The 14,800-nt window shown below is 44.6% G+C and overlaps 1 protein-coding gene and 1 pseudogene across 2 annotated transcripts; one reads left to right on the forward strand and one right to left on the reverse strand.

Moving 5' to 3' along the window:
• Positions 1–3,148: 3,148 nt before the first annotated feature.
• Positions 3,149–3,954, reverse strand: LOC308650528 (transmembrane protein 192-like; annotated as a pseudogene). The gene has a single exon. The product of its transcript is annotated as a transmembrane protein 192-like (transcript).
• A 1,635-nt stretch (positions 3,955–5,589) lies between these two features.
• On the forward strand, positions 5,590–6,486 carry LOC308650449 (putative vomeronasal receptor-like protein 4; the record flags this gene model as incomplete). The annotated part of the gene is made up of 1 exon (XM_081296456.1): positions 5,590–6,486. The coding sequence occupies one exon, from the start codon at positions 5,590–5,592 to the stop codon at positions 6,484–6,486; it is 897 nt and encodes a 298-aa protein (XP_081152582.1).
• Positions 6,487–14,800: the final 8,314 nt, after the last annotated feature.

Below are 14,800 nucleotides of genomic sequence, written 5' to 3' on the forward strand. Positions count from 1 at the left end.
AAGCAGAGTTCCACTGCTGGAAATTGAACCCGGGGCCTTGTGCATGCTAGGAGAGCACCCCACACTGAGTTACCCCCCAGCCCCTCGTTACTCTATTCCTGAGTGTAAGGAAGGACTGAGGAATAGTGAAGTGCCACATTCTGCTCCTCAGAATCTGTCCCTTCTGGCTCACAGCATGGAACTTTGGGAAGAGGAACAGAGGGACAGGATATGGAAACCGCAGGTAAAGGAACATTGCTACTTGTCGACTTTCACTGCACAAACTTCTATCAGATAATTAAGCCCTAATTAAACCTGGGATAACTTCTGAGCCAAACAAACACACTAATTGCAGAGGGAGAGGGAAAGTTGTACTTCGGGGACTGAGGTCTGCAGGGTCTGTTCTCCCTGACAGGTGACAGCTGTGAAAACTGGGTTCTTGGTGGTAGGTAGGGAGCAGAGAGCTCCCCAAATCCAGAAGGCACAGGCACACCCTGGGAAGCCGCCTCTGGCCAGAGGCACTGCACAGGTCTTCCTGCCGCACAGCCACAGAGGTGAGTGGAACTGAGGGTGGGATCTGCTCCCAGGCTCAGGGACGTTTCCTCACAGCACAGATCTTCCTCTGCCTGAGCCTGAGCAAGGAGGCTGTGGGGAGGGTCTGGGCCTTAGCCTTCCCTCTTCTTCTGGTATCTGCAGGAATGCACCCGGGCCAGGAAGATGAAGGGGTTATTCCCAGAAGAGGTCCCTGAGCTGTGCCGGAGCCACTGTGACCCTGGGCACAGATCTGATTCATCAGAGAGCTCTGTGGTGGTCCAGAAACTAAAAAGCCAAACAGGCTCTGATTCTAAGGAGAACTGTTGTCCTCAGCCCTCACATTGTCCTGCTCTAACTATCGGCTTTCTTCACCTTCCTAAGATTTCTTCCCTTAGTGTTTGGCTACTCAAGTGTCTACAAGGGAGCACATCAACCCTTGCATTATATTACTGGGCCCATGAGCGCGTTGTCTTTAGGCTGAGGTGTTCTTTCTGCACCAGCCTTAAACTCTGTGTCCTCACACAGACTGAGCCACTCACGTAAGTCAGCTCCATTCATTACGTGCCTGTGTCAGAGGACCCATTAATAACAACTGCTATTTGAAATCATAATTTATGAGAATTCTGGCTATACTTTCATCAGTCTGTTTGTTACTATAATTTGAAGTAACACACTTTAAACTTAGCCCAGTATTATGCAGCAATGAGCATGACTTTAATATTTTTCTAGAGAAAATTGGACAGTAAGTCGATGTATTCACCTGCCTACTGCTTGGTGTTAGACCATGGGGCATTGCACATCTATGTGAATGCAAAATCTGTCTTTACCATAGTGGAGTGGACTGCTCCCTAAGCAACTTGCCGTAATATAGTACTCTTCCTCCACATATTCTTCATTTCTCTTCCTCCAGGTGAAAGAGTGTTGACCTACTGTGCATCTTGGAGGTGGGTCCCAATTCTGACCAAGAGCCTCAGAGCGTGGGGAGGCTGGAGAGTGCTGGATACATGGGAATCACTGGGAAGACACAGCAGATGGAAGAGCTCTGAGGAGTCCATCCGGACTCTGAGACCTCTTGATGCTGTCGTTTTTATCATGCCCATCTCCAAACAGTCACTCCAGGTTTGTCCTTGACACATTCCTTAAAGTGCTGTGGCTCCATGAAACCCTGCACCATGAAACACTATGTGCTAGACACTGAGGCCAAGTGCTGCTTTCCTTAACCCACAGTTGCCATCTTCAGTCTCCCTGTTCGCTAGGAGATTAGACAAAGTATAAAAACCAGTGTCTGATATTCCTAAAGACAGGGCTACCTGATACCAAACCTAGCAACAGCCTGTGGCTCTTTTTTCTGTATAGAAACTGATATGACATTTTATTCCCATCACAATTTTTTCATATAATCCAAGTCTAAATAAAGTGCTTTTTTTCTGTTTAGACAGATTTAAAATCATAGAAGGTTCCATTTCTATACTGAAATTAAAGACCCAATGAAAGGATAATTAGTAGAGAAATACATGGCAACTTCTTGAAGAAGAGCAAAAATAAAGTGAAAGACATAAACCCTTTAAATTGTTCAGCTTTTGCCAATGGAAGGTACTCCCAAGGTAACAGGTCCTGCTGGTTGGGCTCACACTGGTCCAGGTAATTTTCCTATCTTGTTTCAGAAGAACAGAACAATGTAGAATTTGTATTGTTGGTCACCCAGTGAGGCCTTGGTCCTACAATGAAGAAATTCTGTCTAAAAGCTGCATGGGGGCGGGGGGTGCAGCTCAGTGGTAGAGAGCTTGCCTGGGGGATGAAAAAAGAGGATGTGACACCAGTTGTTATTCAATATCACATGAGCATATAAAATACACAATAAGGGTCTGCAGAGAAAAACATTAACAATAAGAAATAATGAGTCCTTTCATCAGCTTAAGAGTTGGAAGAACTTGTGGGGTGTGGTGGTGCACACCTGTCATACCAGTGCCTTAGGAGGCTAAGGCAGGAGGATTACATGTTTAAGGCCAGCCTCAGCAACTTCATGACGCCGAGTCTCAAAATTTAAAATAAAATAAGACTGGGGACATAGCCTATTGGTAAAGTGCCGGAGTTCAATCCCCAGTACTTTCCCACTCCACAAAAGAAAGAACTTATTTAAAACCCCTGTTTAAAATAAATCATGTCAGTTTTACTTTACAAATAGCCATATGATCACAGGGCTTTTTTGGGGGGAGGGGCAGTGGGGGTGTTGCTGTGGATTGAACCAGGGGCTTGTGCATGCTAAACACATGTCCTACTGCTGAGCTACATCCCCAGCTATTGGAGGGATCTAATATCATGTAGAAAAACTGTTGACCATGGGATAATTGAACTGTACCTTCCATCCTAGGAAAAACCAAGAAGTTAAATTATTTAAAAATGTACAAAACAGACATTCTTCTCAAGTTAGCAAAGTACTTCTACAAAGTACCTTTCAAATGATCCATAAGCCCCATCTACTAAACACCACACAGGTGGGAACCAAGTTCAAGTTTCCAACACGCTACACAGTGTTTTTCAGCAAGGGCTGGGGTTCCCTTGGGCAGCAGGACAGGTCGTCCTTCACTCTGAGGTTGCTCTGACCTCTTCAGCCCTGATCACACCTGTGAGCCTCTCACGTCCCACTTGGCTGAGAGGCTAGGTCTGAGCAAGTGAGTGCCAACAGCCGCTCACTCAACAGGGCATTGTGTCGCTTCAAGTATACTATTGTGTCTCCTTGCTTTTCAACTATTTCTTCTAGGCTTGAAATAGTCCTTAATCCAGTTTCTGAGGTAATGTTGCTGTGGTAAGCATAGATTTTTTCTCTTCAAGTACATCAGGCTGAGGTTGGGCTCTATTAAATTCTCTAATTTTCACTGCATAAGTGACCAGACAGGTCAGGGAGCAGTGCAGTTCCAGGGCCAGGATGGCCAGATGAGGTCCAGGTTCCACCTGCTGGGCTCAGGAAAAGCATGCTGCATGCACAATATGAGGAGAAGCATCGTGTTCAGGTGGCGTGGGTCACCAGGGCGAGGCTCTTCAGATGCCTTGTGGCACGGTAGATCTGTTATAGCCGCGGTTTCTCACTTTGCTGTGGTGATACTGAATGTAGCGTTGCAGAAGTAAGTGCAGAATCCACAACATGACTTCCCCAGGATTGTGACACTCTGGACTTTCAGTGGGTTGGTGTGGTTTCCAGGGTACTTGTCCTCGTTTGGGTCAGGGTAAGAACAAAGCCCACCTGTCAAGAACGTAAAATAACAAACACAACCTGGATAAACAGAAGATTTGCTACGATGACTGTAGGGAGAGGGTGGAATCTGGGTCTAAAATGAGCTTGTAATGAGTGATGTGGGAGAAGCTGGGCATCCAGAGTGGGTCCTCTTCCATACTTTGTTTAGTGTCCAAGGAACCATCCTCTAATCGGACCCCCGCCGCCATTTCCCTACCCCGGAGGCCACAGCCCCCTCCAGCCTGACCTCTCCACCTGGGCCAAGGTGCCACAGGTGCAGGAAAGTCACCACCTTCTGGGACCTGCGGCCCCACCCTGGACACCAAGCCTGTGGCTCTGCACTTCATGACGCCAGAGACTTTCAGTGCTGAGACCTACAAAGCAACCCTTTGAGGACTTGCAGTAAGTAGAGGAGGAAGCATTTATAAGTTTATTTTAAGCACAGAGAACATGTACAATTTGGGGGTTTATTTCAAGCATCATGGTTTCTTTCACTTGGGAGAAACCAACCATACTTTCCTACAAGTCCCTAGGTTAGACTTGAGATCAGAGCACTTACATGTGAAAAGGTAGCATCCTGTCCATTTTTGCATGAGATCCGTGGGAATGGATAAAGATTCTTTAGCCCTAAAAGGTTGGGAACAGAGGCACAGGTAGGACAGGCTACAGAGTTGAATGAAGTCATTGCCCCAGGGTTCGCAGCAGGTGTAAAAGACCCTCACGTCCCCTACTCTAGGGATTTCTTTTCATGACAAAGGTCTCCCAACCTACTTTGTTATGAGCAGGTTTTACAAGGGGTTCCTTATCCATAAGTGCACTCCTGTCAAGGCAGCACATAGCCCATAGTTAGTCCTCCTGGCTAATCTCATTGTTATCAGCACAACCAGAGCTGACCTAGACTTCCCTTAGAGCCCCTGAGGCCATGGATGGGAATGGACATCTCCTGAGACTGTCACAGGCAGCCTCCATGGCCCTCTAGGGCACCCTCCCTGGCTGCAGCCTGTGGATTACGGGACCTTCTCAGGCTGGAGCCTGGTCCCTGGAGGTCCTTGCTGATCAGCTTTGACCCCTGGTCCCTGGAGGTCCTTGCTGATCAGCTTTGACCACTGGATCCTACATGGAAAGGTCATGCAGTGTGGCTAATGGAGGACTCTAAAAAGTGCTGAAAATCTAAGGCAGTAAGACTACAAGTCATTTTGGTGAGTAGAAGTAGAGAAATATTAAGGGACTGTCATCAAAGACAAAAAAACTTGAAATCCTAATAGCAAAACTGGAATTTCTTACATTCACAAAAGTGAGAGACAGAAAGGTCAATTCAACAAAATAAAAGGTGATATAGATTTTGAAACTGGCTGAATTTACAAGATGTTAAAGAATTTGGTAAGTTCCTGGTGGGTTATGATGTGGGGAAGATAGTCAGATCAAACATTAGTCCCTGGATTTAGAGAGAATAATTGAGAATATGCTAGCTTAAGATTTAAAAAATGGAGAAATTCTGGTTGGTGAAATTTGGGTTAAATTCAACCTATGGGTTGAACATAGGAGGAATATTAAGGATTTGAACAAGTAGATTCGTTTTCCCAATATGGAGTTATAAAAAATTGAATTGATGATGTAGAATTTTGGATATTAATTGTCAAGATGGCATTTGACACCATATAGAATGACCCATGAAGAATGACACAGAAATAAAGGCTTCTGGGACAGAGATTCGCAACAGTTTTCCATGTCCCAAGAGCCTTTTCACTTTAAAAGTTGTTGATGTGAATGCTTTTACAGATAACATTGAAATATTGCTGTTGCTTTCTTTGCAACATCCATGTTATTGTGCCTATGAGGATGACATGGTTGTGAACCTCGTCAAGGGGATAATCATCGTCTTCCCAACAGGGCTTGGGCTTGTGGGGAACATCTTTGTTCTTGTGCATTACATATGCATTTTTCAAGGCAGCGAGAAGAAACCTATACACCTTATTCTCATCCATTTGGCCTTCACCAATATTATGACCCTTTTCTCCAGGGGAATGCCAAGGACAGTAGCAGCTTTTGCTTTGATGAATTTTCTGTATGATGTTGGCTGTAAGATACTGGGTTACCTGGAAAGAGTGGCCCGGGGCCTGTCCATCTGCACCACCAGTCTCCTCACAGTGGTCCAGGCCATCACCATCAGTCCCAGAGCCCCCAGGTGGGGGAGACTAAAACCCAGATCTGCATGGCACCTCCTTCCCCTGTTCCTCTTCTTTTGGATGCTCAATTCCTTGATAAGCATGAACTTACTATTTTACATCAAAAGTATCAACAGCATGAACACATCACAAAATATTAAAAGTGACAACTACTGTTACTTTCAACCTCACAACTGGATAATCAGATGGATTTTTATTGTTCTCATGGTCCTTCGAGATGCTGCATTCCAGAGTGTCATGGGCGGGGCCAGTGGCTACATGGTCTTCCTCCTCCACAAGCACCACCAGCACGTGCTCCACCTTCAGACCTCCAAGCTCCTCCACAGAACCCCCCCTGAGGTGAAGGCCTCTCAAAGTGTTCTTCTCTTAATGCTGTGCTTTCTCTTCTTTTATTGGACAGATTGCTTTCTGACTTTACACCTAAGTTTCTCCTTACACAAGGATTCCTTAACAGAAATTACTCAAGAAACTGTGACTCTTGGTTATGCAATTGTCAGTCCATTTGTGCTAATCTACAGAGATGGACATCTGGTTGAATGCAGGCGTCCTTCCTAAGGAAGACTTTGAGAAAATGTCAGATTTATAGATCCTTTCAAGTAAGTCTGCTTGAATCATCCTCAGTTTGTGTTGCTGTATGTGATGCAAAATCAAGCAAAGGCAGCTAGGTCATACAGTGGTGCGTTCTCATGCCACAAACCTGGTGACAGTCCCCATCTGTCACAGAGGTCACAGGAAGCTGGAGGACCCAGCTGTCTTTTTATTCTCCTTGTGCCATCCTTCAGGTCGAGGCTGATGTGAGATAGCTCTGTTACTACCACCACTTCTTCTTGTAAAATGAAAGCAAATTTGGAAACTTATATGAAAGTAACAAATATTACTTACATATTCACCTTTTACCCAAGAATTTCACTTCTAGGATGCAGTCTTCCAGCTATACTTGCTCACGTAAAACATAAACCATGGAAATATTGTACTACACTGTGTTATTTTAAAAACCAGTGGCAATATCCAGTAAAACAACCATATCTATTTTACTAGTTCACAATATATCATAGATATTCATCCACCCAGTGTGATTATTTGTTAGAGTCATGAAAGAGTGAACAAGTTGAAACTGTGTTCATATGCATTGATATCTCAGATTCAAAAAGTGATGCAGCATAATAGCTTTTAAAGTGGATATAACCATACACATAATTTGATGATGTTCATTGAACTGGTGAAAGAATCAGCCTTTCCAAACCATGCTGATGTGGAATCATGTCTAACATGCAGGTACGACTAATGAGAAATCTTTGTGGAGCAAAGTATTTAAAATTGAATAGAATAATATACATCATTGCATCTGTCTAGTTTGCAGATTTCCTCAAGAATATAAAACTTCAAAGAGTAGATGTGTGTTTTGAGAGAAACCAGGTAAATGGAGGCAAAACAGTGAATTCACATTTTTCTCTCTGCTTTTTCTGACCTACTAATTATTAAATGAATTTTTAACAGATAAATAAGAAGTATATGTTGAGCACAATGCATGATATTTTTAATACGCTGCTTGTTAAAGCCTCTTCACTACCTGGGCTGTGGTCCTGACTTCAGTGGTCCACAACAGGTTCTGATTGTTAATTAAGTGAAGAAATATCTTTGATTTTTCGTAGATTTCAACCCAAAAGAATGGCATCATTTTGCCATTATGATATTTGAGTAGGCCATTAAAAATTGTGATTTTATTTTACTTATTTCACCTACCCACACTTCAAAACACTAGAAATGACACCAAGTTTCATGCTTCATTGCCAAGTGTGCATCGTCTTCACCTCTCCTGTGCCCAGACATGCTTGGGGTCTTATTCGCTATAAACAATGGTGAAGGACTCTTCCTTGTGGCTTCATGGTAACATGTCCACACAGAGGGTACTGACTAATTAGTGTTATTCTGTCACACTCTGTTATGACGGGAGCTCGTCTTCCTCATACAACCATGGCTTGATGGAACACAGGGAGTGGACTCTCCATCCACTCCTAATAGCTGGCATCTAGAGCAGGACCCACTGAGCCATCCCTGAGTAAGTCATTGGCTATGGACACAAAGGGCAGGAGTGCAAATCCTGGACGTCAGATGGGAATCCCACATGCAGGTTGGCTCATGCCAGGTGCAGTGGCACACACCTGTACCCAGCCACCTGGGAGAGCAAAGCAGGAAGATCACAAGTTCAAAGACATCCTGGACAACTTAGTGAAACCACGTCTAAATATAAAGTGAAAATGGGTGGGGTGTGGCTGGATGATAAGTGCTCTTGGTTTTAATCCCTAATACCCATAATTTTGTTTTAAAAAAAAGGTTGATTTATGAAGAACAAATGTCTGAGCACTAAACACAGAGGAACTATCTAGATGAACAAGGAGAGTATTTGTGACTCTTGGGAAAATTAACGTGGTCCTGGAGCTTTACTCCTTAAAGCAGTGGGATTCTACTTTTCACTAAAACTAGAATTGAGTTGAGAAAATTTAACAAAATCATGTAGAAACACTAAAAAGAAACAATTGAAAACAGAGAGACACATGATTAAAATTGCTCCACATCCAAGAGTGTGGCAGATAGAAAACGAACCTTGAAATAGTGACCTTGCAAACACTGGCCATCTCCTTGGGTCTCATGGCCCCCTGTGAGCCCCCAGTGGTACCATGGCCACCTGGCACTTGGGGAATCAGTGCACCACATGACAAACCTGACCCTGTGAGCAGGGTGTCTCGTCGTGTTTACAGATCCCAGTTCAGGGCTAGCACATCCTACTTTGGTGTTTACTGTAGGATATGGGGCTACCCTTAGGAATTTCTCCAGAAATGCTACTGGTGAAACTGGATTTCTATGTGGAAAAAAATAAAGTCAGGCTCTTGAACTCCAAACAATAAAACACAGACCTAAGAATTGAAGTCACAGAGCTCCTCACACACAATAGAGGGAAGTGTCCCTTCTCTGTGGTCTTCCAAGGGAGATGACACCCATGTGGAGGAACATTGAGCAAACCACTAAGGGGACTCCATGAAATAATTCAGCTTCTTCACTCAAAGGGGACAATGCACACAAGTAAACTTCAGGCCACAAATGAGGGAAATATGTGACCCACACCTGGTAAAGGCTTAATATCCAAAACATAAGACCCTCATACATCCTTGTGACATGATGGTACAGGGAACCTGGTGAAGAAAGACCAAGGGACCTGAGAATATGTTTTTCCAAAAAGAACATCAAATGTCCAGCAGTTATGTGAGCAGATGCTCAACATCACTGATCATCTGGGCAAAGAAAGTCAAAATCACCCAAGACCCATCCTCATGCCTGGGAGGTGGTCTGTTGTCTAATAGGATGTAACAGTGTTCATGAGGGTGGGGGTGGAGAAAATGAATGACCTGATATATGCAAAAGTGACTCTTTGGGTATTTGTGTACACTGTTGGTGGATCAATTCCCGCGGCCATAATGGAAAACGCATGGGAATTCCACAAAGAATGAAAAGGTAGACAAAAATTTCTCAAGCAAACAGAGCAAAGCAGAACACAGTGTTATAGTTATAGAATTCAAAGTGCACTGCAAAGCTCCAGTAATCAGAGCAGCATGGCATTAGCCTCACAAAGACGCTGACACTGGTGGACAGAGCAGAGAGAGTGGGGTCAATGCATGGATCTGCAGCCAGCAGGCTTCAACAGAGATGCTAAGGAGAGGCAGGAGAGAAACAGCCTTTTCAATATGGTGGTGGCAAAATTGCTTATTCACCTGGAAAAGAAAGGACGAGACTGCTCTCTCTTATGACATAAAATCAATTCAAAACGGAATAAAGACTTAAACAGAAAAACCTAAAGCATGACGTTAGCAGAAGAAAACAGAAGGGAGAGACCTAGGGCCTTAGAATAGTCAGGAGTTTTCCAAGCAGACACCGAGAACAGGAAAGACAAGCAAAAATACATAGATTTACATCAAACTAACTCACTTCTGAAAAGCAAAAGATTCAGCAACTTGCATAAACAACCCATAGAATGGCTGGAAACGTCTGTAATGAACACCTCACAAAGGTTAACAATTTCTCTCTCTCTCTCTCTCTCTCTCTCTCTCTCTCTCTCTCTCTCTCTCTCTCTTTTCAAGGACAAGTTGTATGTGTGTAGCTCCCCAGTAGAGTACTCACCTGCCATGGGAAAGACCCTGGGTTCTTACTGCAAATACTGCAAACAAATTGACAGTCAAGTAAAAGAAACCTCAATATCTGACGTATGCCCTGATTTCCACACTATACAGTGTCCACATGCACAGATGCATCACTTTGTATCCCACAAGTAGGATAATTCCATGTGTGAATACAATGAAGAAATGGATACAAGGAAAAGCTATGAGTTACTGGGGATTGAACCCAGGGACACTTAACTATTGACTGGCATCCCAGCCCTTTTTCCTTTTTATTTTGATACGGGGTCTCACTGAGTTGCTAGAGTGTCCCTTCATTGCTGAGGCTGGACTTGACCTTGCAACCTTCTGCCTCAGCCCCTGAGCCACTGGGATTAGAGGCCTGCACCATCATGCCTGGCTGAGACTGGCACTTTGATCCCTCTCTCTCTCTCTCAAGGATCCCTAAGAGGCCAATGTCTGTTTCTACAGTGAGGACATCAGAGGAGGGATGTAAGTAGCCGTTAGCCAGGATTGATGGTTTTCAGAAGGAAATATGATGAGAATCTAACAGTAGGTGTGTTAATCTGTGAGAAGTCTGGTGGTAACTGCTGTGGTGAAGGCTGGGCTGCTCCAGGACATTTCCTTTATAACTTATCTATGAAGAATTCTGTGCTTAGACCTGGCAGAACAGAGTCTTCAACGGTATCATAGAGGAGCACATGAGCAGTTGAGCTCCACGTCATGTACAACTGCAAGAACTGGGTCCTAATTAGAATAAGTCAGACTCCCTGTCTGTACAACCAAAAGAATGATTTTTAAAGACTGTCATAGAATGGAATAAGACCTGTGTATTTGCTTGCAGTAATAATGACCTGTATAAAGAGAAGGATCCTTTTTAAGAACCAATTATTGAACATGAAATGATGCTGTATTTTGTCCAATGCTTTCTCTGCATCAATTGATATAATCATGATTCTTATCTTTAATTCTATTGATGTGATGAATCATGTTTATTGGATGAAGAAATGGTGGTATATATACACAATGGAATATTACTGAGCATTAAAAGAGAATAAAATCACGGCATTTTCAATAAATGGACTGAGTTGGAGACTATGATGCTAAGAGAAGTAAGCCAATCCCCAAAAACCAAAGGCCAAATGTTCTCTCTGATCAGTGGATGCTGATCTGTAACAGGGAGGAGGGAGACATGGGAAAATGGAGGAAAAGGAGGGGAATGTGGGGAGGGTGCTGGGGGCAGAGAAGATGGTGGACTGAGATGGACATCACTCCCCTAGGTCCATGTGGGACTGCACGTATAGTGTGACGCTGCATCGTGTACAACGACTGACATGAAATGTTGTGCTGCAATTGTGTACGATGACTAAAATGCATTCTGCTGTCATGTATACCTAACTAAAATAAAATAATTGATTGTAAATATCCAAATATTGAAATAAATGTCTATGAAAAATGTTTCCTTATAAGAAAGCAGATATTTAGGTTTTTTACTTAAAAAAAAAAACCCAACTCAGACAAACGTGTCTGTGAAAGAAGGTGAAGAGCATCGATTGACACATCACCAGAGAACCACAGAGGATGGAATTTTAAGATACATGTCTTTAGACAAAACAAATGCTTAAAACCCGAGGATGGCGAAGCTTGCTGCTTGTGTTCACTGCGTGACCTGCGGGTCTACATGGAAGTCCTGAGCATGGTCACGCAGCTGACTGATGGGAGCAAGGATGGAGACTGGGCACCTCTAGCTCATGTTGCAAATCACAACATCTCAAAACATAGGACACCTGCTCAGAAATAGTGTCACGTGGACATCCACAACAATTCTACACTGTTTAGTGTTTCTGTGTGAAAGTGTAAACAAGGAAGAAACGTTTTTAAAGTAAAATTTACTCAAGTAAATTTACTTACTTTCTGCCAATATTGCCTTTTTCATGACATAAATGATGAGAATATCGATTCTGTAATATTTCTGAACACAGTGTTCTAATGAAATTGTGAGGAGTTTCTATTGAAATTGGGAGAGCGGCCATCACGTGTCCCGGGGAAAGCTGATGAGAGTGTTCAACACTCGCTGAGGAATTCTGTATGGAAACAGCCCCGAATTGTGAAGAGCCTCCGAGTTGTTTAATTAACAGAGATGAGCGTCATCCTTACGCGGACCAACACGAGAAGAGCTGGCAGGTGTCAAGATGTACAGCCCAGTCACAGGAAGACACTGCAGAGCCAGGAGATGGTCCAGACCTGCCCAGTCCAGGCTCCCACCTGAGCTGCCGTGGCCAGTTGTGCCCAGTCCTGGTGCCTTGGGTTTCTCATGTCTAAAGCCCAGTCCATGAGCCGCTGGCACACAGGGGACTTGGCTGTCTCACAGTGGGGCATCTCTCTACACCCTGGGATGTCAGGAAGCACGGCAGATCAGGACCCAGAGTCACCTCTCCCTGACTCTGCCCCATCGCCCCTACCTACCGCCTGGGTTTCTCTCCGAGATGTGCAGACCTCTAAGTTTAGTTTCTCAAGAAAGGCAGCAAACCTTCCCCAAGACAGAGGACTTGACTCCACCATTTGTAACGTAGCTCATTCTAGATTCCCTAGAGCATTCGTTTGGCTCAGTCACCACATCTGTTGACAGAGATGAATCCTAACCTGAATCAAGGCCACAGCACAGTTGAAGTCCCTCCTGCTGCACAAACTAGCAGGCAGGCCCTGATCCTCACAATCACACATCTAGGGGACACAGTTCTGTCTTACAACTGGGAGAGCGGAGACAGCTTTCACAATGACTTTCACAAAGTATGTCTCCAGCTTGTGAAAGTATGATTTGTGTTTCTAAATAGAATAAAGAAGTGATGAACAAAACTGCTGCTAACTGCACCAAGGAAAGGTAATTGTTCTTATGTTTCACTTTGTGTTAACCTTAAATGCGTCACAAGAACCTGAGGGCCTGAAGCCCCGCATGCCTGGGTTTCCACTCAACCAGAGAAGGTGACTCAGGGGTTTCTTCCATTTGTGGCCTAAGGACTTTGGCCACTATCACGTGCCAGGGGTGCCTCTAGTTAATGAGGACACAGGCCCATAAGACGCTGAGGAAGCCCAGTGACCAGGAGCCTGCCTCCCTGGCCAGCCTCATGCTGTTCCTGCTTCTGAAGAGAAAATGCTGCCTACGTCTCACCCCAGCCCTGGGCCCAGGCTTATGGTCATTCCTTTGCACCAGGTCCAGAGCATCCTCCTGGAGAGTAGAAGGCATGTTGGTGAGGAGGACTGATCTTGGGCTCAGATGGACTCTACAGGAGGCCTTGAAGATTCATGAGGCAGGAGGGGATTTGATCGGGGTAAGTGAGCCTTTGTAGGTGCACATCTTGAGCAAGGTGACTGTCCTGTTCATGTCCATGATTGGGACTCTCAGGAAGCAGAGTTCCAGTGCTGGCCATCATTTATTCCTGAGAGGAAAGAAGGACTGAGGAAGAAGGGAAGTGACTCATTTTGTTCCTCAGAATCTGGTCCCTCCTGGTCCACAGCATGGAACTTTGGGGAAGAGAGGAGAAGGTCAGGATGTGGAGACACCAGGTGTGAATATGGGCTAGTTGTTCACTGTCCCACTGCACACCATTCTGTTACAGTAATTAAGCCTTAATTAAGACAGAGTTAACTTCTGAGCAGTAATTGTGGTGGGTGAAGGAAAGCCGTCCTTCAGGGACTGAGGTTCTGCAGAGAGTTTGCTTCTCCCTGACAGGTGTCACTGTGACAGCTGGAGTCCTGGTGGTTTATGTAGCAAGAGCTCCACAGACCCAGGAGGGACAAATAGGACCTGGGAAGCTGCCCCCTGTCAGAAACAACAATGCAGAGCTTGTCTGCAGCACAGCCACCAAGGTGAGTGCACCTGGGGGTCGGATTTGCTCCCAGGCACCTGTGACATTTTTTAGCAGCACAGTTCTTACTCTCTGTGATTGAGCAAGGGGGTTGCTGAGAGGGTTGTGAGTCTTAGGGCCTTCATGCTTCTTGTAATATCTAAAAGGATGTACCTGGGCCAGGAGGATGAAGGGTCATTTGCAGCAGATGTCCCTAGGGATATGCTGCAGCCCCTTGGACCTGTGTAAGGATCTGGATTCATCGGAGAGCTCTGTGGTGGCTCTCCACACCCAGGGAACTAGACGGCCTCAACTCCATGGTGCCCTGCTTCATGGCTCGTCAGCATCCCTAGTTTTCATAAGATTTCTTCATGTAAGTTTTGGACACTAAACTTTCTCCAAGACACCGTGTTAGCTTTTGCATTACATTGGAGTGACCCAAAATGCACTGCATTTACTGCGTGAAAGTGCTCGTTCTGCTGTCATAACTAAACTGTGTTTGCAAGTCAGGTTTATTACATGCCTAGTATGTAGGTTTGATGAATAATGACTTATTTGAAACCAGTTTTGCTTGTGAGAAGTGCTGCTATGTTTTTGTCATATAGTTTGATGTATCATACTTTAAACTTAGTCCAGTATCATGCAGCAGGGAGCAAGAAACTGATGGGGTTTTTTTGTTTTGTTTTGTTTTTTAAGAATTGGGCATGGGATGGATGTGGTCACTGGTCTGTACCACTGAATGTGGGACCAGAGGGAGCATTGCATGTCTATCCGACCTCTGACAAAGAACCTCCAAGAGGAGCATTCCTTGGTTCTTCTAGGGACCCTTTGCTGCATCCCCTGGTTATCTGATTT

Source organism: Spermophilus citellus (assembly GCF_964194105.1).
Source record: "Spermophilus citellus genome assembly, chromosome: 5".
NCBI classification, from domain to species: Eukaryota; Metazoa; Chordata; class Mammalia; order Rodentia; family Sciuridae; genus Spermophilus; species Spermophilus citellus.